Below are 26,975 nucleotides of genomic sequence, written 5' to 3'. Positions count from 1 at the left end.
TGAGCCTAATTCCAAGTTTTGGTTTGATTGCTCCCAGTTTGCAAACTGTCTTTAAGTGGTGTATGTACAATACAGTTTTACTAATTACTACTTCTATGACCCATTGATTTAACTTCTGTTATTTCTGAAATTTTGACACAGTTTTAAGCACCAAACTTTTCCCAAAGTCTTCATCATGGTCCATAAAGCCCTACAAGATCTAGCCCCTGACACTGCCTGCCCTCATTTCCCACCAATCTCCTCTTTGTTCTTCAGGTTCAGCCACACCAGATCTTCCAGGTCACTCCTTCCTCAAGGCCATCGCACAACTCCCCACCTGTCTTCCTCCCAGTATCTAACCAAATGCCCCCTCCCTTATCATGAGCCACTCCCTATCCCCTTATCACATTTCAGTTTTCCTCATAACATTTGTCACCTCCTGACATTTAATATACTTGCCCGTTGTTACTCTCCTCCCACTAGAATATAAGCTGCAGAAATAGAGTTGGCAGATAAAATACAGGACATCCAGTTAAATTTGAATTTCAGAGTTAAAAAAAGATTGACTTTCCAGTATGAAGACGTCTCAGACATTGCATGGGATATACTTATACACTGAAAAAAATTCGTTGTTCATCTGAAATTCAAGTTTTCCTGATGTGCTGTTTTTGTTTAATCTGGCAACCCTACGCAGAAAAGCAGGTGGTTATTTAGCTCATCGCTGTGTCCCCAGCGCTAGAGCTGCTCCTGACAAGTAGTAAGCTCTCAGAAAATATTTATACAATGAAAGAATGTGTTCAACCGGGTCACTAACCTGTAACACGCCTAAACTTTTCATAAACAGCAACTGAGTCAGGGGGGCGGAGTCTCTAGACTGTGTTAGCCCAGATCACAACCGGGGGTCAGGTGGCTAATGCATTTTACAAGCAGGTCGAGCAGCTGGGTATTTTGCCGGCCTTCACCCCAGCACCTGGCGAAAGAAAACTCCGCCCCGGACAAGTGAACCGGCTGGTCCCAAGTGGCCCTCCTGGGGGCGGGGCCTCCCCAAACTGCCGGCGGGACCCAGCCCTCGCCGAAGCCAGGGCCCCTTTAACGCCCCGCTTCCCACCACTGCTCGCGTCCTCGTGTGACGTCACCCGGCTGACGGCCAATGGAAGCGCGGCTTACTGGCAGGCGGTGCCGGCTGCTGTGCCAAAGGGGAAGTGAGCTGGGGCTGGAGCGATGGCCCGGGTTTGGAGCCCGCGGCCGCCGCCGCCGCCGCCGCCGCCACCGCCAGCACGTTTGGAGCAGCTGCGGCTGCAACCGGAGCGGGGGCCGGAGTCGCGGCTGGAGTGGAAGCGGCGCATGTGAGTTGCCGAGAGTCGCCCTTGCCGAACACCTCAAACTCTGGGCGGGAGCGCTTCAGGTGGGCTGAGCCGCCGTCGCCCTTCTGCACCGCGCCACGCCGCTGGCCCAGACAGGAGGGTTGGGGTCTCCCAGGTGAAGGACTGGCGCTTGACAGGCTTAGCCCTCCGAGCCGGGTTCTAGGCCTTCCTCAGTCTCGGGCTCCTTTCAAACTCAGGGCGGAGGCCGAAGGACCGTGATCACCCCGACCCGGGCATTTTCTTGGCGCCTAGGCTGTGTCGGGGCTGCGAGCCCCTTATTGCTGCCACCTCTCCAGCTAGAGAGCGACTAGCGCATTCCCACTGTCTAGCTCTGCACCTCCCCCTCTCCTCTCATTCAAGAACAAGTTTCTTTTCGCTCTCAGTTGGAAGTCCTGCCCTGGAAGGCCAAAACACCCATCTGTGTGCCCTTCCCCAGTTCCTGGAGCACACTTAGAAATATCTACTTACTGGGAGATAGAGGTTGCTCCCCTATCCACCCTCTTATCTAATTGAAACTCCATGCCCAGAGCCTTACCCATTTTGATCACCAGCTCCCTGGCCATCTCTATGTGACTTCCCCCACCCATCTGAGTTCCACTTTCCTCTGGGCTCCAATCTCTAGCCCCCAGCGGATCTGGTCAGTCCCACCCCTGGGTGGGAGTGACCCAGGGCTCTGGCCCAGATTCCCCACCCTGGAAGGCAGCTCCAAGGCAGCGAGAGAATTGGGCGTCGGGTACGAACCTGGCAGCTCAGGAGTGGGTGCTCCACTCACCCCACACAAGAAGATGAAGAAGCGCAAAGAGCTCAATGCATTGATTGGTTTGGCTGGGGACAGTCGGAGAAAGAAGCCCAAGAAAGGCTCAGGCCACCGCCTTCTTCGCACTGAGCCTCCCGACTCAGACTCTGAATCCAGCTCTGAGGAGGAAGAAGAATTCGGTTTAGTTGGAAATCGCTCTCGTTTCGTCAAGTGAGTGATGCAGTGGTGAGGGGTGGGGTGGGGAAAAGGCATTTCCTTATATTACCAAAGGGGAAAATTGAAAGGAAGGAGAAGGGTGTTCTTACAAAGCAAAAAGGGTGTAGACCTTGGACAGCAAACAGGAAGAAAAGATGTTAGGGAGAAGATGAGCTCAGGTTCTGAATGAAGAAGTTAGAGATCTGTCTGTAAGTGTATAAAGAATTCAGAATCCAGGGTGGAAGTATGGACTTGGGGAATGTGCCAAGAGCCCAGAGAGAGCAAGTTGGGAGTGGCAGAAAAGCTAAGAATAGGTACATGGGAGCAAAGAAGCTTTGGGGAGTAGACCTTTTTTTAAAAGTGTAGTAAAGACAGGAACTTTAAGGCTGAAGATTATTTTTCACACTCTTGATGAGTCTGAATCTTGATGGTGGGAGGATATGGTGAGGAACATACAAAGTGTGACACTTGAGAGTATGTGGAGAGTGGGAGACGAAAAGATGAGGCAACTTTTTTCCAAATCACTTTGAGATGGTGCAGCCACTAGGCAACTCCAAATGAGCTTTGAGAACATTGGGAATTGGGCCCAGGATGGAAAAAGGCTAAAGGGAACCTCAAAGGTGCCCTGGGACCCTCCCAAGAGAGCACACTCAAAGAATATTCTGCCGAGGATGTGGAAGCTAGAGCTAGGCAGAAGGTTGGAGTGCTAAAAGAGATAAATCCTTTGAGGTTTTTTTGTTTGTTTAGAGTGTCTTTGTCCTTTTATTTTGTTAAAGGAAGAGTTTGGTTTCTAATGAGCTTTGTCAAATCAAGCAGTTAAAAGCAGTCTCAGATTTGGGATGTGAAAAGATGATGAATAGTTCTACTGGAATAGTTGCCCTGATGAGTTACTTTAGACCTTGAGTGCTGGTTGAAGTTTGGTGTGAAATCTAACCCTTTTCCATGTTTCCTGCCTTCTGAGCCGATAAGCTAGAGTGCTCCAGGTGTCCACTTAAACCTACGGGCTCCTATTTCTTCTGTTTGCACTAAAACTTGCTCAAAAGTCTATGAAGTTTCAATAATAGGAAATAGGGTCCCCTGGAGGGAATATATGTTGGAGAGCCAGAAATAGGGAAATTGTAGTGCTGTAATGGAATTGCAGACATCTGGTCTTTACACTTTCCTAACACGAGTGTATCTCCAAAGACCTTAATCCATGATGATGGCTGTGGGCTGCCGTGCCCACAGGATCTCTTTCTGTGTCATGTGAAGTTTGAAACCTTTGTATCCAAAAGATGAACTCTTCATAAGGTCTTAATTAGTCACCTTCAACCCGCTGTTCAGACTTATGTGTGTTACCCAATGTTCCCTGGTAAACAACTATATGGCAACACATGTATGCTATTTCTAATACAGCTGTACTCATAATCATTTTTGTACTCCTGGTTGAATCTGTTCTTATGATCAGGGGAGACTACTTACGATGCTGCAAGATCTGTTATCCCCTCTGTGCTTTTGTCATCCTTGCCGCCTGTGTTGTGGCCTGCGTTGGGTTGGTGTGGATGCAAGTTGCCCTGAAGGAGGATCTGGATGCCCTCAAGGAAAAATTTAGAACAAGTAAGTGGTCGCCTTTTTCAGAGTATTATCTTATTTCCAGGTCTAGGTCCACAGAGTGGAATTAAGAGTTTGCCCAATTATATATTCCTTCCAGCCTTCTTATACTTTTTCTTAGCTGTCAGCTTGAATGTGAGAATAGCTGTTTGTATTTTTGAAACCCACAAACAAAAAGTTATGCTTATGTACCATCATGAAAAATAGCATCTGAAATCATGGCATTGCAGTCAACACTTAAGGTGCAGAAAGGAAGTGCTAAAGTCCAGGAGTCTAGAACCTTGGTGAACCTCAGCCTGTTGCCACTTATATTTCCCCAAAGATGAAGTGGCAGTAGCCACACTGGGCTATTTCCTTCCTCCTCACAGGGCCATTTGAGAAAGAATGTGGGAATGTCTGTCCGTTTCCTCCTTAAGAAACACCATATGGAAACGGGAATGGGCAATAATAATAGCATTTATTGAGTGCCTACTGTGTACCAAGTCACAAATAAATATTTGTCTCATGAATGAGACAGCCGTTTAAGAAGCTTTTTTTTTAAGTTCAAGAGTTTTATATATTTTAAATTATAAATTTATATTTTGCCATGTCCGAGGTACTTTATTTGAAAGGTGTATTTGCATAGTAGCTTCCACCAGATTTAACCTAAGTATCTTCCTTCAGCAACACTGAGATCTTTAGTTCTAGGATTCAGGAGTTAATTTTCTAAGCTAAAGAACCAGTTTCAAGTTAATCCCAAATGCCTTAACCCTAGCAGTATTAGCACATGGGGTAACTGACCACTAGGCTTTCTCAAGGTTTTAACAAAATCTGGCTCCAGAACTGGAATTAGAGCTGTGTCCCTTCTTCCCATCTCCATCCTTCGGAGATCACAACCTCCAGGCTTTCCTTCACCCCACCCTCTGTTTGCTGCCTGCAGTTATTCAAGTTCCGAACCTGACCTAGAGGCAGCTAATCCTTAGTTACTGTGATAGTAAAGTTCTTAGTGATGTTGCTTGAAAAAAATGTTGAAATACTAATTTTGCTTTTCTTCTGATTCAGGGAATGGAACTGGGTAAACCACAGTTCTCTGCCAGAATCATCTTGACCTATATGTTTAATCAACTGGTGGAATCAGAGTACAGTATAAGAAAAAATGAGATTTGTATTCTAATTAATTTCCTTCCTTAATGGCTGTCCATACCAGTATTACAAAGTGTTTTTAAGGCCAGTGTTGTCTTTGTAAGCCAGTAATCATAACTTGGAAATGAGGTTCTCAGAAACAATGTTTAACTATATATAACCACTAAAGACACCTGCCTGTGCCCTCATCTCTATATAATTAATTGGGCCACCTAGGTTTGTGCTATAGTTTGTTTTGATCATGTATAGCAATTATTTATTTATACGTTTCAAAACATTGCTCACTTCTACCCTCCAGGAGTTCCTTTCTCTGACTGCTCTGTGCTTGTGTTTACAGGACACCCATGTAATTTATACCTTAGCTGAGCTTTTCAGGGAATTTCTTTTTTAGAAATGTATATTTGAAGTGTATACACATAATTGACCTGGCAATCAATCAGTCAACAAATATTTGTTGAACACTTGTTAATATCAATCCCTGGAAATACTACATTCAGGAGATGCCAGGAATTGTACCCTGAACTATGAGACCTGCTTTCTACCATTGAGCAACAGTCCCCTGGGACCCTGACTACATTTGTCAGCCAGCTGAGTGAAGCAGATTTGGAATGGTCAGTCCAGCTGCTTTGTTGTCTTTGGTTTTCTGCAATAGAAATGCCAGCTCTGTAGGGGTGTCTGGGTGGCTCAGTCGGTTAAGTGTCCGACTTCGGCTTAGGTCATGATCTCATGATTCATGGGTTCAAGCCCTGTGTTGGGCTCTGTGCTGACAGCCCAGAGCCTGGAGCCTCCTTTGGATTCTGTGTCTCCCTCTCTCTCTGCCCCTCCCATGCTCATGCTCTGTCTCTCTCTCTTTCTCAATAATAAATAACATTTTAAAAAATTAAAAATTAAAAAAAAGAAATGTCAGCCCTGTAATGTCTGAAGCAGGACTTCTAGGGGGTAGATCACGGGGCATAGTCAGTAGGCTGAACCATCGTGGACCACTGGCCTCAGAGGTGTTTTTTTTTTTTAAACCATTATCTTGAGTAAATGAGGTCAGTCATGTTAAGCTTAAATAGTCTTTCTTTGAATTACATTTCTACTTTAAATATATTTCAAGAAATTTATTTCTTGTTTTTCAAGAGGACCCTGGAAACCACTGATTTAATTAAGACCACCTGCTGGTCTGGCTTTACTAGCTTTTTGGGAAATTCAGAGCCCTTGTTCTTTATTTCAATAACTTCTCAAAGACATTTGTCAGGAAAGGAGGCAGGATTGCTGAAATATCTGAAATAGAAAGCAAATCCGATAGACTTGGTATTTTTCCTTGTGGTCCAAAAGTAACTTGATACTGAAGCTAAAGGTACTAACTGGCCTTGAAACTCAGCTCAGTATTCTTTCCAGACCCAGGTACTTCAGAAGACCTCCACAGTTATTCTAAGGAAGGTTCCGTTCTCAACCATCCCTCCCTGTCATTCAACAATGAAACACTAGAGTAGAGAAAAAGAATTTGGAAAAGAAGGAAAATATTAATAAATTAGGCCATCTCTTCAGTCACACAGGCAGAGTAGCAGTTTGGTCATTTAGTACAGAACTTAAAAGTGTTCTTGTGGTGATGAAGGCTTTAGGAGGTAAGTGTCTGACAGCTGGAGTATTCTAGAGAGAGTACTGGCCCTAAGAGCAGATTTGACTGATGAATCCTGGGTTGCTCATTGCTAGCTGTAAAACTTAGATAAGTCGCTTATTCTTTCTGAGCCATGATTTTCTCATCCATAGAACACAAAGACCTATTTATGCTACCAAAGCACTTTGGGCATCTCTCTGTCGTAACATCTGTCACATTGCATAGTAACTCTGTGACAACACCTTGCTCCCCCGTAGGCTGAAAGCTTCAGGGTCTTCTGTATGCACTAGTGCTGCATGCAAGACTGGGTACATGGTAGAGACTCCATAACAAGTTTGAATGATTACACAAAAGTTTATTGCAAACTAAAGTGTTAAATATAAAATATTGCTGTCGATATTGTATGTATTCTGACCAGAGTGTATGCAGAAATCTCTATTTCATTATCTTAGAGATCAGAAAAAGAGCTATGTAAAGTCCTTTGAGTATTAATATACCAAATTTTAAATGAGTTGCTTTCCATGTTGAAAGAACATAAATTAGTAATTGTAAGTTGTTTGCTACCCTTCCTCCCGTTTATGTAGTCAAAATACCTTGACTGAGCTGGTCTCTCCTAAAAAGCCCCAAATCAGATAATGAAAATGATCATCTCTTGGCTCATACCATCTTAAGTATCCAGGGTGTTTTCAGGGCTTATCAGCTTTATTTGTTTGTTAGTTGATAACTGTGACCCAAGTTACTGATGTATTTGTCTTATTTCTTCTTCCACTCCTGCCTTCTACTTCTTTCATATAAACTATAGGAAAGATTCCGGCTCCCGTCCCACCCCCCACTTGGGACATTTGACCACCTGAGAATGACAGGCATATGTGGGATAAGTTTTACTTTACAACCTCACTGAAAACGTAAAAGAAATTCAGTGAAATGCTAAGTGCTGTATTAATTTAGACTGGTAAAATGTTCTTACTGTTGGATGGATGTTTTCCTGCAAACTGTGTGAGTCAAATATTACATTAAAAGCCCTGAGGGGGGAAAAAAATAAAAGCACTAAGGGAAATCTTTCATTTGTAAAGAAACCATTTCACACATATTTTTGAAAAATTAATAAAAATATCTAATTTTTTAAATCTGAATTTTGAGGTAGTGGGCTTGTTTGCAGTAGGGATACCACCACCACCCCATCCCCAGTTTTGTTGGGGACTTTTTGTTGTTGAGTTTGTTTGATTGCATTTTCTTTGTTTTACTTAATAGGATAACATTAGTTCCATTTCATACCCTACAGTTATTTCCCTGGACAAGCATTTGGGTGCTTCTGTGTACCTGGCACTGTGCTGTGTGCTGGAAATACATGACAAATAAAACCTGGTCCCTGTCCTTAAGCAGCTCTCTCTTGGTCTGATAGAGGAGGACAGATGTGTTAAATGTATGTAATGAGCACAGTGTGTTAAGTGCATTGCAGAGTTTGGAATGGTAAAGTGGTGGTGGTCCAAGCCGGGAGCCCAGCTATTTGTGCTGAATCTTGAAAGGAATTAACTAGGCTAAAGTAACAAATGGAGAAGGAGCAAGCCAAGGGCATTTAGGAAGAAAGAATAGTGTGCGCAGGGTCACCGAGGCTTAAAGAGGTTCATGTCTGGGAAATCCATTTGGCTGGGAGATAGTTTGAAGAGTTATGTAAAGTGATGAGAAATGTGGTTGGGAGGTAAGCACAGACCAGATTTATTTGATCAGTGATACTTACTGAGTGCCTAAGATGTGTCAGGTATATTCCAAAGCTGGCTTCACAGGGAGGAACCAAAAAAAGTCATGGTGCTTAAATTTTAGTAAATTGTTATATATCTGTCCTGTATGCCAGGGGTTTTTTTGTTTTGTTTGTTTTGTTTTTTTGGTTTTAAAGGAAATGTACAATAGCTTATCAGGCAGAAGAGGAAGGACTCTTTCAGGCCTCTGCATTCAGGCTGGCAAATCTCTAAACCAGTCAGAAGTTACAGTTTCCCAAAGGAAAGTTCAAATATCACCCTGTGCTTCACCTAACGTGTTCCTTTATCTTCTATTTCACTTTGAGCTTTTGGGTTGATTTAAGATTTGAGGAAACACTTTGCTGTTTATGAAAAAGATTTAGAATTGTAATCCTCATAACAGCACTTGAAAGGTGATTAAGAACCTATCTTGCATTTGACCAGTTTGAGATATAAAAAAAGTAGATCTAAGCACTTCGAGATATACTTTTGATGTCACCTTGAGCATTAATGGAGTAAGGTTTATAAATCTTCACTGACTAATCACAAATCTCCTTAATTGCTCTGGTTAATACTTAATATTTATTTATCACTTATTGTATGCCTGACCAGCCCTGTTTAGTACTTACTTTACAGCCATTCTTTCACTTAATTCCAAAAATCCTCGGGGCGCCTGGGTGGCTCAGTTGGTTAAGTGTCCGACTTGGGCTCAGGTCATGATCTCACACTCTGTGAGTTCGAGCCCCGCATCGAGCTCTGTGCTGACAGCTCAGAGCCTGGAGCCAGCTTCAGATTCTGTGTCTCCCTCTTTCTGCCCCTCCTCTACTCATGCTGTCTCTCTCAAAGAATAAACAAACATTTAAAAAAACTAAAAATAAATAAAAATAAAAGCCCTATAAAGTATATTTTATCCCTGATGAGGAAACTGAGCTCAAAGAATTTGAGTAATTTACTCAAGATCACAGTAAGTTACACAGTTAAGATCCAAGTCCAACTCTTTTTGCTGATACTTTATCATTTTTAGCCATCTGACTTTTAAAAGTTGCCTGTAGTGAAATAGCCCCAGTTAAAATGGAGCTTTAGTATTAAAGATATATGTTTGCATAAATAAAAGAACAGTATAGCTGATCAGATACAAATTCAGTCATCCTATCAGGATTAACTTTTACTAATCTGTCTTCTTTCCTAACGTATGATCATTTTTTCATCTTGGAGTCATGAGGAACTTTGGCTATTTATGATTATTCTTGTTTTTGCTTTTAGTGGAATCTAATCAGAAAAGCTCATTCCAAGAAATTCCCAAACTTAACGAAGAACTGCTCAGCAAACAAAAACAACTCGAGAAGATTGAATCTGGGGAGCTGGGATTGAACAGAGTCTGGATAAACATCACAGAAATGAATAAGCAGGTAGCAAATGTGTGATTTTATTTCTGTGTAGTCTGTGAATATTTAGTTTGTCTAGTATGAATTTGTAGGTATAGAGCACTCACTTCCAGTTGTCTTACTTTTTGAAATGATGTCTTGCATGCTATAATCCGAACACATTACAGTCAGGCAGAATGGGTAATAGTTTTGCATTTGCCAAATATTTAAGATGTTAGCCTTTTCTGTAAAGCAACAGTTTTACCAAATAGAGTAGTTTGGAGGGAGTTAGAAGTTCTTGAGTCAACATTTCCTAAGGAGCATTGTAGGTGTCAGATAAAGAAAGAGTGTCATTCTGACCTCTAAGAAAAATGGGTAGTCGATTTGTATTAGATAATGAGAGCTTATTTTGTTTAATTAGAGTTCACAGACTTACAGTTGCAGCCTTGAGTTTAGTGCTATACACTGTTGTTAGAAAAAAAAAACTCTGTAAACCATCAATAGCTAATAATAGTTATTCTAGAGTAGCATAGGAAGAGGTAGCAGAGTTGGTAGCAAGCCTAGAGGAAAAGCCCCTAAATTGGCCAGTTCTCAGTAGGCATTGATTCCAGAAGAGGGGTTCTGCCACAGGAAAAGGGCTAATGCAAAGGATGTTGGTCAAGAATCTCCTATGTATAAGGTACTATAGTTGCCACTAGGTACTCAGCCTCTGTCCCCAGTTTTTGCAGTTTAGTTACAAAAGCTATGCATTGGCAACACAACTCAAGTACCAAATGAATGGTATACCTGCAAAGTATTTAAAAATAAATATACCATCTTCATTGGAGCTAAGAAGATATTCTCTTCTTCAGAATGGAGTCACAATGTTCAGAATCAGCCACTGGCAGGGAGCTCTGTGCTAGAATAAAGTGCTTACACACATTTCCAAAGCTATTCTCATCTTTCAGCAGCAGTGTGAGAGGGGCAGTTCAGCTCTTGAGACCAGGGGTCAGTGGCCTGTGTCAGTGGTTTTCAGACTTTGGCCTCGAACCCATAAAAATAAATGTTTTATGTCATTACCCAGTAAACATTGATCTCCATACATATATGGGTAACCTAAATAAAAGTTTCTGAAAACAGTAACTTACCCTTAATATGCTTTATGTTTACTGGTTTCTATTCAGTTCTATTTCACTTTCTTAAATCACTCATGAAATAATTGATGGGTTGTAGCACCTAGTATTTACTCGTTATCATTTGTCTTTGGATTCTCAGTAATAAAGGAAAAGCAAGTATTCACTCCCTTTTTGTAAAAAGAATAGGATAAATTGTAGCCTTGCTTATATTGACAGCAAATTAGCAGTTTGACCAGAGATTATATCAGGTGAAAATAGACCACAGCAAAGCACTGAGAAATAATTAATTAGCATCCCTCACTGGGGCAAGCCATGGATTCCATTGATATAGTTAGTCATGAAGAGGCAAGAATGAAATCTTTCAAGATGAAGAGTCAATGTCAGCTCTTTCCCATCTCCTTCACGTAAATCGGCATTGTGGGAAGAGTCAAAGAGGAAATTGGTACTTGGTGTGAGAGGTCACACAGATTTTCAAATGTTTGCTACATATTTTGGCTTCTGAACTCTCTTTAACCAGGAATCTAGCAACAAAAGAATCATTTTGTTCTTGGCCTGGCTGTTATTTTTAACGCAAGAAGTACCTGGGAAGGCAAGCATACAGACAAGTTTACTTCAATCCTAGGGTTTCATGTACAAAACTGGGAGAGATTGAACTGAAGCCCTTTCCATTTTAGTCTCCATAGATCTTCAGAGATGAGGGGACTGATGAGACCAGCCTGATGCAGAGGAATTCTCTTCTGGCAACGGCATAGGAGGATGCGTGGTAGTGAAGTGAGCTTTGTGTTGGTCCAAGGGGAGCCCTTCACTCTCTGAGTGATGTTCTGAAATTAATGATACACATATCTGATGGTGTACTCAAGTAAAAGGCATTTGTCCTAAATCAAAATAGGTCTAAAAATAAAATTAGTATTTAACCATGTTTCCATATCTAAGGGTAACTGTCAGTTAAGATGCTTTTATTGGCAAATTATTTTTTAAAGAACAACTCAGAGTGGCTTAAACAATAAGAAAATGGATTTACCACTTAACAAGAACTGTCCTTATCACAGTGTGAGTTGAAAAAAGAAAGCCATTAATTTGAAATAAGTTAAAATCAAATTTTGCATTGCAAACCTTTAAACTAATAGTTAAAATCTCATTTACTTTTCTGTTTTATTCATGAGAAATCTCTAATTTCATACCCATAGCCATTCTCAACCATTATAGGGAGTCTCCTCCCCCTTCTTTGAAGGCCAGTAATTCAACAAATGTTTAATGAGCTGCTCTTTTAGAATTAGGCCTTGGATTCAAAACCAAAAATGATGTGACTTCTGCCTCAAGGCTCTTACAGTCAAATGGAGGAGATAAGAGTGAACAATTGTTATACAGCCTCTTGAGCAATAAGAAACAGGTCCACATGAGTGCTGTGAGGGTATTTTTAAGTATGTATTAAGGAGCATGCTGGGGCCAGACGAGGCTTCTCACGTATCTTGAGCTGAGTCCTGAAGGGCACATAGGAGTTGGCCAGGTGAAGTTTGCAGAAAGAAGAGTGTCATAGGTAAAACATTACTAAAGTTTATCCTTATTTGGAGATTCTATATTTGTGAATTCACCTACTTGCTAAAATTTGTTTTTAACCCCCAAATCCTTACTTGTCGTGCTTTCATAGTCATTCACTGATGGGCATAGAGTGGCAAAATATTTGAGTCACCCAACACAAACGTTTCCAGGTGATGTCAAACAAAGTGACACTCTGTTGTTTCAGCTCTCATACTGTAAACAGATTTCCTTTTCGAACTATAGTTAGTGGAATGTTTTCACACTTCTGTGGAATTTTTGGTGATTTCACTGTTTGAAATGTCCCCCTAACATAGTGCTGAAGTACTAGCTAATATTCCTAAGTGCAGAAAGGCTGTGATATGCCTTACAGAGAAAATACGTGTGTTAGATAAGTTTCAGGCATGAGTTCGGCAATATACGTTTAGTAAGATGTCTTTAAACAGAAACACACGTAAAACAAGGGTTACGTATAATATTGACCAGTAGCCAAAAATGTGACCAGAGAGCTCTCAGGAACCTAACCCTCTGCTTCCCTTAGGAGCAATGGTTCAGTAGCCACTAATCCAGTTTTTGCTGCAACTTTCTAGAACGTAACTATTACAAATAATGAGAATATACTCTATGTCCAAAAGAATAGACAAATGAAAACCACGGTGTGTTTAGAGAATTTTAGTAGTTCATTATAGCTATAGTTTGGCAGAAAGAGGCCAGAAGTAAGGATATGTCAGCAAGAGCCAGAGGACCTTGAGTGCCTTTTTATAGTATGCTCTGTATCCCTTTTGGCACTCAGTCCCAATAACCTTATGTTATAATTATTTGTATATGCATCTAATTACAGTACAAGGTCATATACTGTAGTGCGAACTTTAAGCATGATGATGGTGATGATGATGATGATGGCAGTTAAGATGACAACTGCCATTCATGAAATGTTTTCTTTGTGTAGTCCACTGTTAAATGCATGACATAACATGGTCTCCTTTTTTGGTTCTATAGCCCTTTGAAGTAGGAGGTAGTATCTCCATTTTACAGATATGAAAACGGAGGCCCAAAGAGGTTAAGTAGTTTGCTCAAGGTTACATAGATGCGTAGCATTGCTAACATTAAAATATTCAAGGCATGGGAGCCCGTTTTCTTTCCAGTTTTCCATTCTGCCTTACATCTTTATATCCTCTATAGGATGCAGCAAGTGCTCAGTAGATCAAGTTGAAAGGTTGTGATGTCAGGTTTCTACTAAGACTCATCATTCAACACTGATGATTATCTGTTTTAGTAACTTTTTTACTTACTGTTTAAAGAATCCTTAATTTTAGCCCCAGAGCAAAAAAAGCAGCATTTCAGACTTTATAGTAGGAGATGGTCTGATAAGCAAATGGTCTACAGTAGTTATTTTTAATTCTGCTAATGAAAAGTCATGTAATATGCATAAAAGTCATGAATAATCTTTTGGCTGGAATGTGGAATTTTTTCTTAATTCAACTTTTGAGACTCTTTGAACTACAGCGTGTGACTTTTAGAGATAAATTCTGTCATACTTGAATCCTATCTGACATTCTAGAATGTCTATTAGAAACCAGAGGAGTCCCAGAGATAGTAAAAGGAGAGTGCCCCTTGTCTGTCCACTCTAGTTCCACATGTAGCTTTGCTGTAATTTTCCACAGATACTAACATTACTCCACTCTTGAGAGAGGAGTGCTGACAGATGGAGTCCAGCTTTGCAGTTACGGGGATGTAGTTGAGTCCTAGTGACCAGTGTGGGGCTCAAGACTTATAAATAAGAGGTCCTAAGTGATGTTTGGTAATTAGAGAGTTAATGGTCAGCGCATCCTCTTTCAGGGAGGCAGCTGATACCCTAGGCCTGGCTTTCACCTGCTCCTCTGGTTTTGGGTGAAGTGGTGGCTGCCCCCAACCACACTGGCCATTTGTGGGGTTTTTTTGTTTTTTGGGTTTTTTTATTCCAGGTGCCCCCTCCCCTGCCTCCATCCTACACTGGCCATTTAAATGGGAGGCAGTTGCCATTCTTGAGATACTTCTGATTAGCATCAGACTCTACCATAGCCTCAGGATATTGCAGTACCCGGGAGAATAGTGTCTACCTGGATCACTCCACCCAGAACACAGCTTGTGTCTTTTAGGACCTGGCCTATTGTCAGTGGAAGGAATTTGTTCCCTTAGGTGGCCAAAAGGTAACTGCAAAATTGATGGGGCATTTAGAATAACCATATTCTCACCATCAGATTGGTATTGAGTTGATTGTGTACATACTTTGGAGTACTGAGTAAAACATACCTACCTGGAGGATGGCCTCCTTCCTAGCTTTTATGTTTGAGCTAAGCATGTTCAGATAGCCTTGGAAGGCCCAGTGAAGGGCATGGAAGAAAGGGCCAGCCAAGGAAATCTATTAAACCCTTCCAGAGTTGTGATGTCTTTTTCCTATGTGTATTTCGTTCCCATCTTTTGTGTTTAAAATTTTATGAGTAGTATGTGAATGTATTCTTATGTAAGGTTTAAACAGTAAGACACGTAAGGAACTCTTATGAAAATTCCCTTTCAACCCTCATCTCTGTATGTTCCCCCGTCACATACACATTTCTTGTCCCCATGGGTGTCCACTGCCATTGGTCTGGACTGCATTCTTCTAGTCCCCTTTCTAACAAAATCATAATAGCTTTTAATATGAATTAGCTTATGGGTTAGCGTGTGTGTATGAGACCAAATGGATGGAGTCATTCAGTATATATTGTACAACTTGTTTTGTTCCCTGAATACATCTCTTTATCCTTAGCAATAGATAAAATGGTTTCTAGTGTCTTGCTATTACAAATAAGGAAGGAGTAAATATTCTCGTGCGTACATCTTTGTGTACATGAGCAAGTTATGTGTAGATAGATTTCTAGAAATGAAATTGCTAAATTAAAGGATATAAGCACTCAAATTTTGACAGATACTCCTAGATAACGTTCTTACAGGTCTTCTCCAGTTTACATTCCCATTAAGAATGCCTTTTTCCTTATGTCCTTTTCAAACCCCAGTATTATTCATATCTTTTTAAAGGCGTGGATTAAAGCAACCTCTGTGATGTAATTGCTACTCTTAAGAGGTTATAGTTTGCTGAGAATATCTCTATGTGGGCTGAGGTTTCTCAACCACATTGATTTCAAGTGCATAGAGTTGGAACGTTGAAGAGTATTCTGAATATTTTGGAGCATTTATGGAGAATTACATGTTCAAGTGCTTATTAAATTTCACTATTAAAGAGCTAACACGGGGCGCCTGGGTGGCTCAGTCGGCTAAGCCGCCGACTTTGGCTCAGGTCATGATCTCGCGGTCCATGAGTTCGAGCCCCGCGTTAGGCTCTGTGCTGACAGCTCAGAGCCTGGAGCCTGTTTCAGATTCTGTGTCTCCCTCTCTCTGACCTTCCCCCATTCATGCTCTGTCTCTCTGTCTCAAAAATAAATAAACGTTAAAAAAAAAATTTTTTTTTTTTAATAAAAAAATAAAGAGCTAACACTTATCAGGTATTTTGTTTGTACTAAGAACTATGCTACGAACTTTAGTTATATATCTCATTTAATCCTCGTGGCCTGTATTAGTCATCTTTCACTGTGTTACTTTTGTCTCAAAACTTAATGACTTAAAACAGCAAACATTTGTGATCTCACAGTGTCTGGGGGTAAGGAATTTGGGAGCATCTTAGTTGAGTGGTTGTGGCTAGGATCTCTGTAAAGTTGCATTTAAGATGTAGGCCAAGGGGCGCCTGGGTGGCGCAGTCGGTTAAGCGTCCGACTTCAGCCAGGTCACGATCTCACGGTCCGTGAGTTCAAGCCCCGCGTCAGGCGCTGGGCTGATGGCTCAGAGCCTGGAGCCTGTTTCCGATTCTGTGTCTCCCTCTCTCTCTGCCCCCTCCCCCATTCATGCTCTGTCTCTCTCTGTCCCAAAAATAAATAAACGTTGAAAAAAAAAAAATTTTAAGATGTAGGCCAAGGTTGCATCATGTGAAGGCTTCCCTGGGACTAGAGGATCTTCACTCGTATGGCTGTTGGCAGCAGGTCTCAGTTCCTCTCAATGTGGGCTTCTCCACAGGGCTGCTTGAGTGTTCTCATAGCAGGGCAGCTGAGCGAGTGATCCAAAGAGGAAGCCCTGGTGCTTTTAAAGACCTAGTGTCCAAAGTTGTTGTCACTTCCACTGTCTAGTGTAGGCTGAAAGGAAGTCACTAGGGACAGGCCACACTCAAGGGAAAAGGATGATGTCCCACTTCTTGAAGGGAAGACTCTCAGACACTTTGTAGACCTATTTTAAAACATTCAGATGTCCCTATGAGATGATTGTTGTTAAACAGTTTTTATTGTTTTAGGCATTTTACTGGGGAGAAAAATGAGTCGACTACTTATTTAGGCTTATCTCCTCCTTCCTGGCCTCTACCCTCTACTCTGCTTGGACTAGTCTTCTCAGCGTCCATCCTAGACACAGAGTGTTCTTTCTCAGCCATACATACATTGCTTTCAGTAAATACTTAACCAATCCTTGTCTATGTGCCAGGCATATTATGGAAAATGTGAAAATACACATGGTCCTTGATGTCATGGAGCTTACAGTCTAGTGGGAGAGGTATCCTTAATCAAGTATTCACATAAATAAATAAATTATTGTCACTGAGAAATGCCATGAAGAAAAGGTATTCCTGGACCCGTTCATGCTGTTGCTCCCTATTTCCTAATGCCACACTCACCTATTTAACCTAGGAAGAATAGCTGCTTTATTTTTATATATAAAATCCTTCTCCATCAGAGTCTAATTTGAGCCCTCCTTCAGTGAAGCCTGTCCCTTTCAGGCTACACAAATATTCTTTTCACTGAACTTTATTCAGTATACCATCTAGTACTTAATTATTTCTTTAATGTTACCTACCTACCTCTACCCCTCCACCTCCCTCCTTCCCTTCCTCCCTCAGTTTCTCCCTTCCTCAGTCTCTCCCTGTTTCTCCTTCCTCCTCCCCCTTTCTCACTCACATTACAGTTCCTTCCACTGAGCCTTCTTTCTGTTCTTTAGAATGCCAAGCTCTTCCCTGCACAGAGGCATTTGTCCTAGCAAGTCCCTCCGCCCTGCAATGTACTTCATTCAGTCTTTGACTAATTCCTTATTATTAAGATCTCAGTTCAATTTTCATCCCTCATCGAAGCCTCAGCTAATCTAATCTATTTGCTACCATCTAATCTAAGGTAGCAACCCGGTCACTCATCAAGTCAACTTATTTTAAATTTTCTTCTAATGCACCTCACTAACCAGTGTTTTTTTTTTTTTCTTTAAAAAAAAATTTTTTTTTAATGTTTATTTATTTTTGAGAGACATTGAAAGAGCGCATGTGGGGAAGGGGCAGAGAGAGGGAGACAGAATCCAAAGCAGGCTCCAGGCTCGAGCTGTTGGCACAGAGCCCAATGCAGGGCTCCAACTCAACAGTGAGACCATGACCTGAACCGAAGTTGGACGCTTAACCAACTGAGCCACCCAGCCACCGCACTAGTGTTTTTCTTGTATAAAATTGTCTGTCTGCTTGCACTAAAATGTAAATACCACAAGATCACTCACCACTGGTATGGAATAGGTCTCATTTGTTGCAGTAATGAATGAGTGAAAATGGACCCGAAGTCCCTGAACATACCCCTCCTAAAAGGAAACAGGTAAAGAGAACTCAGTTCCTAAGTTACTGGGCTCCTTACTAGGCTTCTTGTTCAGAACACACTGTCAGTTGCTCCAGGAATCTGTTGAAATTCTTCCTAGTACTTAATCTGGTGCTTTTCTTCTTTGTTTTTCTTTCACCTTCTACTAGGCTGTAAGTTCCTCGAGAGCAAGCCTCATGGTCTTGTTTGCCACTGTCTCCATAGTGTCTGCAGCAGTGCTTAGCACAGAGATGCCTGGCATTTATTGAAGGAAAAAATGAAGGATCAGGTTTACTTTGTCTGCTAGCTCTCTGGTGCCTACCACAGAGTTAGGCACATAACAGGTGCCCAGAAACTTGAGTGGTTACTGTGTGAGGCCATTCTGAATATAATTGCTATTGGTAGATCTGTGTTCTGATCCTAGAATTGGGGACAGGAAAGCAGTTTGGAACTAAAAATCTTTCAAGAATGTTTTGAGCCACACTATAAAGGTGTTTAGAATGTGATTTCTACAGCCTGAAATTATGTATTATACAGATTTCCCCAGTCCTCATTCAAGAGAGAAATCCAGCTATTTAGAATTCTACCCCTAAATAGCAGATGGGAAGACACATTTTATTTTTATTCTGTTCCAATTTTAATACATGTACTGAATCAGTCAGCGAGTCAGTGGGTATTTATTGAGCCCCTTCAGGTACAGAGTACTACTTTGATTGAGCTATTGAGTGTGAAATGTTAATCACATTGTTAAACCAAAACTGAATCCCCAAGTAGTTTCAAGTGTTGTACAAGTTCCTGTAGACTGTATTTTGTGATGATGGGCTTTTACTTTATAATGTATGTTCCCACTTGGTCAGCAACCAAAGTTCAGTAAATACCCAACGTGTTATTTTTTTTACCAAAATGAAATCTTTCAGGGGTCCTTGATCATTAGCCTCCTCCTTGTCCAATTGTTGAGGGATTATGTTACGATTACTGCATCTTTTCGTTTATTTAAGATTTTGGATCTTGTAGCTGCCAAGAGTAGGGTAAGCAATAATACTTACCCTTCCCTCTTTGGCACTAGTGTTTAAATTGAGCAGACAAAAAAGAGATATTACTACTGCCTTCCAGATCTCAGTTCTTTCCAAAGTGCTGTAGTTCCCTTTCTTCTTGTGAGCTGACAGGGTATGATGTCTGGAGTGCCTTCATACCATCAGCAGCCATAGAGTCTGTGAAGGAAGCATTCATTCTCCAGATTCCGTTGTCATTTTTTGTTACTCTCTTCCTTTCAGATTTCTCTGTTGACTTCTGCAGTAAACCACCTCAAAGCCAATGTTAAGTCTGCTGCGGACTTAATTAGCTTGCCTGCCACTGTAGAGGGACTTCAGAAGGTAAGTGCTGCATTTGGGCACTGAGATTAACCTGTTGCTGTAATTTTAGCTTCTTACAAGTTTTCTTTGAAAGCATGGCATTTGAAATCCTCTGGCCCAGGAGGGCAGTAATAGAGTATATCACTGTGTTCTGAACAGTTCAGAACATCTCTGTTTTAGTTTGGTTAGTTGGGCCTTTAATTTGCAACAGGTGAGTTTAGTTGTGGTTTGTACGGATTCACACCTTTTTATTTGCCTCCCTGAATCCCAGGATTTCTCTTCGGGGACTCTTAGGTTAACAAACGTGGGTTTGCTTCTCATCACTTGCCTTTTCAATTCATCATCCACAATGTCTTCATGAAAGCAGACCACTTGTACAGGAGAGTTGCTCTAAATTGCTATTTTTTTTCTTGGTTAAGAGGTTGTTTAAAAACAATACTAATTTGAGGGAAATGCAAGAATTAAAAGTTTAGGATATGATAGGTATTGGCAAGGATGTGGAGCAAAGAAAACTTTCAAAGACTCCTGCTGGGAGTATAAATTGGTAAAAAGCATTTTGGAAAACATTATATATTTTTTTATAAAGGTAAAGGTGCACATACTCTAAGCAATTCACTCCTAGGTATATATCCTAAACTCTAGGGCCTAGGCAAAAAATAATTTGGAATTTTTGTTTACTTGATCCCTAGGATTCAGGCCCAGAGCAGGTGGCAGTGACAAACCAGGTGAATAATATAAAGTGATCTGTAGAGCTGAATAGGGAGAGTGGCCACGGGTAGGAAGGAGAAAAAGGTGCCTAATTGAGACACAAGCAACATCAGCCCCTGCAGCAGGAAACGAAAGGGATTCTGGAGCAAGGGAGCCTTAAAAAAATGGGTGCCAAATCTAGGATCTTTGACTTTTAAAAATTAGTGTGTGATAAGTTTTATTATATGCCAGGCTCTATAAACATATAAATCATTTCCACAAAGGAGTGAAACACTACTATGTCACATGCAGAAACAGAACTTTGTATTTTATAGCCATACCACCCATGTGTGCTCAGTCTCCGTACTTTCCTGTTTATCCAAGATGGTCATCTGCTTACAATTTAAAGTGGGGGAGGGAGAAGGCAGGGAGACAACCATAATAAAGTAAGTTCTTCTTGTCATCATTCCCAAGGGTCCAATGGAAAAAAGGTAGGCTTCTGTAATCTTTAGCACAGAAACAACTCTGGCAGTCTTGCGTTAGAAAACGCCATTGAGGGGTGCCTGGGTGGCTCAGGCAGTTAAGCGTCTGGCTTCAGCTCAAGTCATTGTCTTGAAGTTCATGAGTTCAAGCCCTCCATTAGGCTCTCTGCTGTCAGTGCGGAGTCCTCTTCGGATTCTCTCTCCTCCTCTCTCTTCCCCTCCCCCACTTGCTCGCGCTCTCTGTCTCTCAAAAATAAATATTAAAAAAATTGGTTTATTGCACTTATTAATTCAATAAACATTTAGGGAGCTTCCTCCAGTTTGTGCCAGGCATTTTGCAAGTCGTAAGAATACTAGCTTCAGGGTTTTGCTCTGGAATTCACATGGCTCTGTCAGCTGCTTCCTTAAAAAAAAATCTTAAACAAGAGCTTACTGTCTTGCATCCTAATGGGCTCGTACATCCAACAAGAGAGGATTCTCTAACAGTAGATGTCTTTGAACACCCATCACTTCTGTTAACAACAGTTTGCATAGATAACATCCCAACTTAGAGACTTGTACCAGTGTGTTTTCTCTTTGCAAATCTGTGTGTTTATAATGTCAGATAACTACTTTTAATACAAGTGGCTCAGTTTTGAAGTGGTAGGTCATCTCAGATACCTGACTTCAGTGTATCTTGTTGATTTTTTTAAATGTTGAAAATGTCGTCTCTTGGTCTTTTGGATTCTTGGCTGTCAGTGTAATAAAAACAATCTTGGTTAGAAATACTAACATATTTAGTATAAAACCAATAAAACTGTCAGTATATCTTAATAAAAGGCGAACATCCACCAAACAGTAACACTCTTTTGGATGTTCCCTTAGGACAGGTCTTTTTAAAGTGATGGTTTCAGGGGCGCCTGGGTGGCGCAGTCGGTAAAGCGTCCGACTTCAGCCAGGTCACGATCTCGCGGTCCGTGAGTTCGAGCCCCGCGTCGGGCTCTGGGCTGATGGCTCGGAGCCTGGAGCCTGTTTCCGATTCTGTGTCTCCCTCTCTCTCTGCCCCTCCCCCGTTCATGCTCTGTCTCTCTCTGTCCCAAAAATAAATAAACGTTGAAAAAAAAAAAAATTTTAAAGTGATGGTTTCAGAATCATGTTTCCCAAGTCCCCAGTCCACTTGGGCTCCTTAAACCTAATGAAGACAAAGTAAGCCACTACTCACGGCTCATTCCACTCAGCAGATGCTGATGGGATTCTAAAGCAAAGGAGGAACAAACGCTGCCAAATGGAATTTTTCCTTCATCTCTGCAACACTGGGTTTCCCAAAGCCAATAATGCTTCCACCCATTTTCATTTAAAAGCCCTCATTTGCTCCTGACACAGTGGCAATCTGCAGTGTTAGCTGTGGCCTTCTGCCTGTCTGCTCTACCACAGGGCTTAGTAAGGGCCATTGGTAAGAGAACCTTATCTGTGGGTTCCAGATTTATGAACTAGAATTTTTTTTTTTAAGACAAAGACTTAGTTTTTCTCTAGGAAAAGTCCTTTAAATTGGGAAAATTATTTGTTTTACATATATAATTTTATATATACAGGTGATCTTTGAACAACGTAGGTTTGAGCTGTGCAGTCCACTTGTACATCAATTTTTTTTTCAGTAAATACAGTACAGTCCTGTAAATGAATTTTTTTAATGATTTTCTTTTTTTTTTTCTTTTTTGTTATTTATTTTGAGAGAGCAAGCACGTGCACACGGGAGAAGGACAGAGAGAGAGGGAGAGAGAATCCCAAGCAGGCACCACTGTGTCAGCATAGAGCCCAGTGCAGGGCTCGAACCCACAGACTGTGAGATCATGACCTGAGCTGAGACCAAGAGTCGGGCACTTAACTGACTGAGCCATCCACCCGCCCCTGTCTTTTGATTTTCTTAACAACAGTATCTTTATTGTAAAAATAAAGTGTATAATACATATAATATACAAAATATGTGTTAAGTGCTTATGCTATTGGTAGGCTTCTGGTCAACAACAGGCTATTTTAGTTAAGTTTTTGGGGAGTTAGAAGTTATATGTAGATTTTCAATTGCATAAGGGGTCCGCACCCTAACCCCTGCATTATTGAAGAGTCAACTGTATATAAACATAAACGTGTAGATTCCTGTTAATTGTCTCTGCATACGCTACATGAAATTCAATTTGAAGAGGCTTGAAATAATTAAAAGTACCGGTCAGTGCTTACCCTAAAATTACAGGGATAGTCCACTGCACTCCCAAAAGAATGGCGACAATTGAAAAGACTGAAGGTAGCAGTGTTGATGAGAATATGAGGGAACTGGAATTCTCCTACATTGCCAATAGGAATGTAAAATGGTATAATCATTCTAGAACAGATCTTGGCAGCTTTTTAAATTAAGTAAAGCATATATCTACCATATGATTAGCCATTCACCTCCTAGGTATGATGGTGATAAGAAAGCATATGATGAAGGGAAATGAAAACATATGCCCACATAAAGACTTGTACATGAATTCTGAAGGCAGCTTTATTTATACTAGTCAGATAGAGAAAACAACCCATAAATGTCCATCAACAGATGAGTAGTTAAATTGTGTTGTATCCGTATGATGGAATGCTTCTCAGCAACAAGCTAAGTGGCTACGGCATGGGTTAATCTTAAACTAATGAAGCTAAGTGAAAGAAGCCATACCAATAAAACAAAAAATGAAACCAAAAAAAAAAAAAAAAAAAACCCCACATGCTCACTCACTGGTCCCCTTTATACAAAATTCTAGAAAGTGCAAACTGATATATAGTGGATCAGTGGTTGCTGGAGGGCAGGAGAAGAAGAATTACAAAGGGGCTTGAGGAAACTTGGGAGTGATGAATGTTTATTATATCGATTGTGCTAATGGTTTCCCAGGTGTGTATATATATGTCAAAACTTACCAACTTACACATTTTGAATATGTGAAGTTTATTGTATATCAGTCATATCTTTAAAAAACTGTTAAAGTTTTTAAAAAGGAAAACACACTGACCTTACAACATGTTTCTGTTCAGAGCGTAGCTACCATTGGCAATACGTTAAACAGTGTCCATCTCGCTGTGGAGGCAGTACAGAAAACCATGGATGAACACAAGAAAACCATGGACTTACTGCAGAGTGATATGGTAAGGAAATCTACAAATGCTGCAGGAAGTCAGCATTCTGCTCACCCTCTCCTGTGTAATTGGAGTGATGCCAGTTATCCATTTGTCTAAACAGACCCTACTAAGCACCTTGTTAAAAGATGTAATCTGTAAATTAAGCAGTTAAGCTGGATAAAATTAAAAGCTGAGTCTTCTACAAACATAGTGGAAAAAATAGTAAGATACAGTTCGTGGGTGGAATGGGTAGGAAAGAAAATGGGGAAGAAGGAAAGGGAAGTGTCACAAGTATTGATTGCTACATAACAGATCACCCTAAACTTTGTGGCTTAAAACAACATGTTATTATTTCTCACTATTTTGTGGGTCAGGAATTTGGGCAGAATGCAGCCATATGTGTGACTTCGGCCTGCACCACATGAAACAGAATACCCCCATCCCACTGAGCCCAGTCAACCCACAGAACCATGGGAAATAATAAATTGTTGTTTTAAGCCACAGAGCTTGGGGATGATATGTTATGCAGCAGCAGATAACTGAGACAGAAGCAAACCCCTGCAGTGCTCAAGAATTGTTTCCAGATGTCTCTTAGTGTTGTGCGGGTATAAGCTATCTGCAATCATTCAGAGGCCTTAATTCATCACCTAGTGGGTACTCTGCTCCATGAAAGATTTATGAAGGGTGAAAAAGATGGCACAACCTTTGCTGTCTTGCTGGGGAGATGAGTTATATGTACATGAGATTAGGACTATTCAAGAAACACAAAGATTCCCTAGATTCTCCACTAATTTCTAGGTCTATCGCACATGCTCTTCTCAAGCTTTGGAGTTTCGAGTTTAAACCAGGAAGTTTGTACCAAGGAGACCTGGGCTATCTTAGAGCTCTAGAAAGGGGGGTTTTTCATTTCTTCAAAACAAGAACTCCTCACTGTTATTTAATGGGGCTGACCCAGAGGAAAAAGCATTGACCTGGTGTTCAGACACTCTGGATTCTAGTTCCAACTCTGCTGCTGAGTGGGAGATTCATAATAATAAAGATCCCTAATTTAGCAATTCTTTTATTACTGTTATTTTAATATCTGGAACATTTTCTTAAAGTAATTAAATATGTTCCAAAATAACTTTTTTCCTAACTCAAAAATTCATGCTTTAGAGAACCATGGAGTTTTTTTCTCCCACCTCTCTTACTTTTTCTTTATTGTGCCTTTTATTTCTTATAAAAGGGTTGATAAATATCTAGGATTTCAGGGAAAACAATTTATTTCCCCCAGTTGCATTCTATTATAATTAAATCTGCCTCTTTTAAACTTCCATAGTTGCCTGTGGTAATCCCTCCATTGGCACATTATATACTGAATTAAGTCATAGGTACAGACTCTGAGAGATTAAGGCATGCAAAGTTTTTCCACTAGAGGGGAAAAGTGTATATAAACGTGTTACACTTCACCCTCTTCAGAGAGAGACCTGAGCAGTGGGAAGGGGATGGGAAAGGAAGGGTAACCTTCAGACATAAATCTTGGCATGTGCTGTTAAAACTGAAAAACTAACTGTGGTGCGTGATTGGTTGTTGTATTCAATGCCCAAGGCCAGTGGTACACAACTGGCTGCTCTTTGAATGTACAAACCTCTTTAGTCCTGGGGAAATGATGACACTAGCCAAGTTCGGACTGAGTTCTCAGGCCCCTGGGACGTTACAGTGATTCTACAGTTTCTCTGAGAGTACGGGTAATAGAGGCAAGAAGGACTGGTGTCTGGGGAGTTCATTCCATTCAGAGATGGAGAAACACTGGGAGGGTCTCAGTTCCCTGAGGTGTCTGGGTGCTGCTGATCCAGTCCACCCTTCAGGCTGGCATCCCCAAAAGTACCTGGTGCCCTCAGGGCCTAACACAAGACTGGTCACACTATAGGCTCCTGGGAACTAATTGTTGATTAATCATGGATACCTCCTTTGGGAAGCTAGAAGGTTTTGGGACCATCCTAGATGGTAATTACTTGCCTATACGAACCTATATTCCTATAAACAGAATCAGCACTTCTTGAAAGAGACCAGTGGAAGCAACCAGAGCAGTCCATCACCTTCAGCTACATCAGAAGTTAACAATAAAACCCACAGTGAGAATCTGAAACAGGTACTTTTTTGTCTCTGGCTTAACTCCCTGTGCCCACAGTGAACTCTGAGGGCCGCTTGAGTAGTTGGGCTCCATGTTGTGGCGCCTCATCCCATGCATATATTTGCCTGCCTGAGAGCTGAGCAGAAAGCAATGTGTGTCGCTGTCTTAGGAGTCTAAGATGTCATCCTGACTCTTCTTTGGCACTCTGCTTTTTTTCCCTGCATGTCCGTCAGTAGAGTAAATTCCTTTTCACATCTTAAAAGGCATAGAAGAGCCAGATTATCCTGAAACTGTTTATGAAAAATAGTGATCTGAGCAAGTTAACATTTCTAAACTGTTAGAAAGCATTTTAGATGCTTTCTGAGACTAAAGACAAGAAGAGAAAAAAGGTTATTGAGTTCAGAATCACATGAAAGAGAATAAAGGAAATCTTCACTAAGAATTCCTGTCCTGAGTTTAATGCCCTCTAAAACCTATAGTCATCATTCCTTTTTAAGTAGCAATCAGTACTAGAGAATGTCAATAAAAATAATTGAATCTTGTACTAAATAATGCACTACTTGTTATGGTTTTGCTACATGAGCCAATTCAGTAATTGGTATTGTTCCTAAGGTAGTTTTGTTCTGACAAATTAGGTTAATGGGCGTTTCAGTTAATAACCCAGCAAGCTTTCCCGCCAGCAGGTGAGGTAAACATTGGGCAATCAATTCCCAAGCTCTCAGCTTTCTGGGACCAGAGAGTGAATCATGTAGTTAGTCCCCTTTCCTCCTCCTGTCTAGCTGAGGTCAAACAACTCCAGAGGGAGTAAACTCAGAGCAATTGAGAGTGGAAGGACAAAGCCAAGACAGACAATCGATGGTCTAAACCAGGAAAAGGAGTTTACTTCGGTCACGTGACATGGTAATGGTTGTTTAGTGCTGCTGGCCTGCTTGTCTAGTGTATGTCTTTTAGTTGGATTCCACAGTTTGATTTATTTCCACTCCAGGATATCCTGTACCTTCACAACTCTTTAGAGGAGGTAAACAGTGCCCTAGTGGGGTACCACAGACAGAACGATCTTAAACTCAAGAGAATGAATGAGACAGTCAGGAACCTTACCCAGAGAGTCAACTGGATAGAAACAGATCTGGTTGCTATGAGCAAGGTAGAAAAGCAAGCGAACCTGTCCCTCAGCATGGTAAGCCATTTCGGGTCTTTTGT

The 26,975-nt window shown here is 41.1% G+C and overlaps 2 protein-coding genes across 4 annotated transcripts in view; one reads left to right on the top strand and one right to left on the bottom strand.

The window, feature by feature from the left end:
* CYP4B1 (cytochrome P450 family 4 subfamily B member 1) overlaps positions 1-1,079 on the bottom strand; it is a 63,193-nt gene extending 62,114 nt beyond the window's left edge. The window contains exon 1 of the mRNA XM_086716870.1: positions 794-1,079. Within this exon, the coding sequence (XP_086572996.1) occupies positions 794-817 (24 nt within the window). The 5' untranslated portion in view covers positions 818-1,079. The remainder of the gene's footprint in view (positions 1-793) is intronic.
* A 78-nt stretch (positions 1,080-1,157) lies between these two features.
* The window catches only part of EFCAB14 (EF-hand calcium binding domain 14), a 38,704-nt gene continuing 12,886 nt past the window's right edge, over positions 1,158-26,975 (top strand). For 2 of the 3 annotated variants that reach the window (XR_015254677.1, XM_025931483.2), the window contains exons 1-7: positions 1,158-2,310; positions 3,743-3,891; positions 9,610-9,755; positions 19,296-19,394; positions 23,579-23,689; positions 25,689-25,793; positions 26,761-26,952. Coding sequence is in view for 2 of the 3 variants with exons in the window: in XM_025931483.2 (XP_025787268.1) it covers positions 2,129-2,310; positions 3,743-3,891; positions 9,610-9,755; positions 19,296-19,394; positions 23,579-23,689; positions 25,689-25,793; positions 26,761-26,952 (984 nt within the window). In the remaining variant the exon portion in view is untranslated. The remainder of the gene's footprint in view (positions 2,311-3,742; positions 3,892-9,609; positions 9,756-19,295; positions 19,395-23,578; positions 23,690-25,688; positions 25,794-26,760; positions 26,953-26,975) is intronic. The other variant, XM_086716879.1, reaches the window with a different exon arrangement.

Source organism: Puma concolor, chromosome C1, assembly GCF_028749965.1.
Source record: "Puma concolor isolate L17-30 chromosome C1, mPumCon1.1.hap2, whole genome shotgun sequence".
Lineage (NCBI taxonomy): Eukaryota > Metazoa > Chordata > Mammalia > Carnivora > Felidae > Puma > Puma concolor.
Note: the sequence above shows the minus strand (reverse complement) of the source record. Positions and strands in the feature narration are given on the sequence as shown.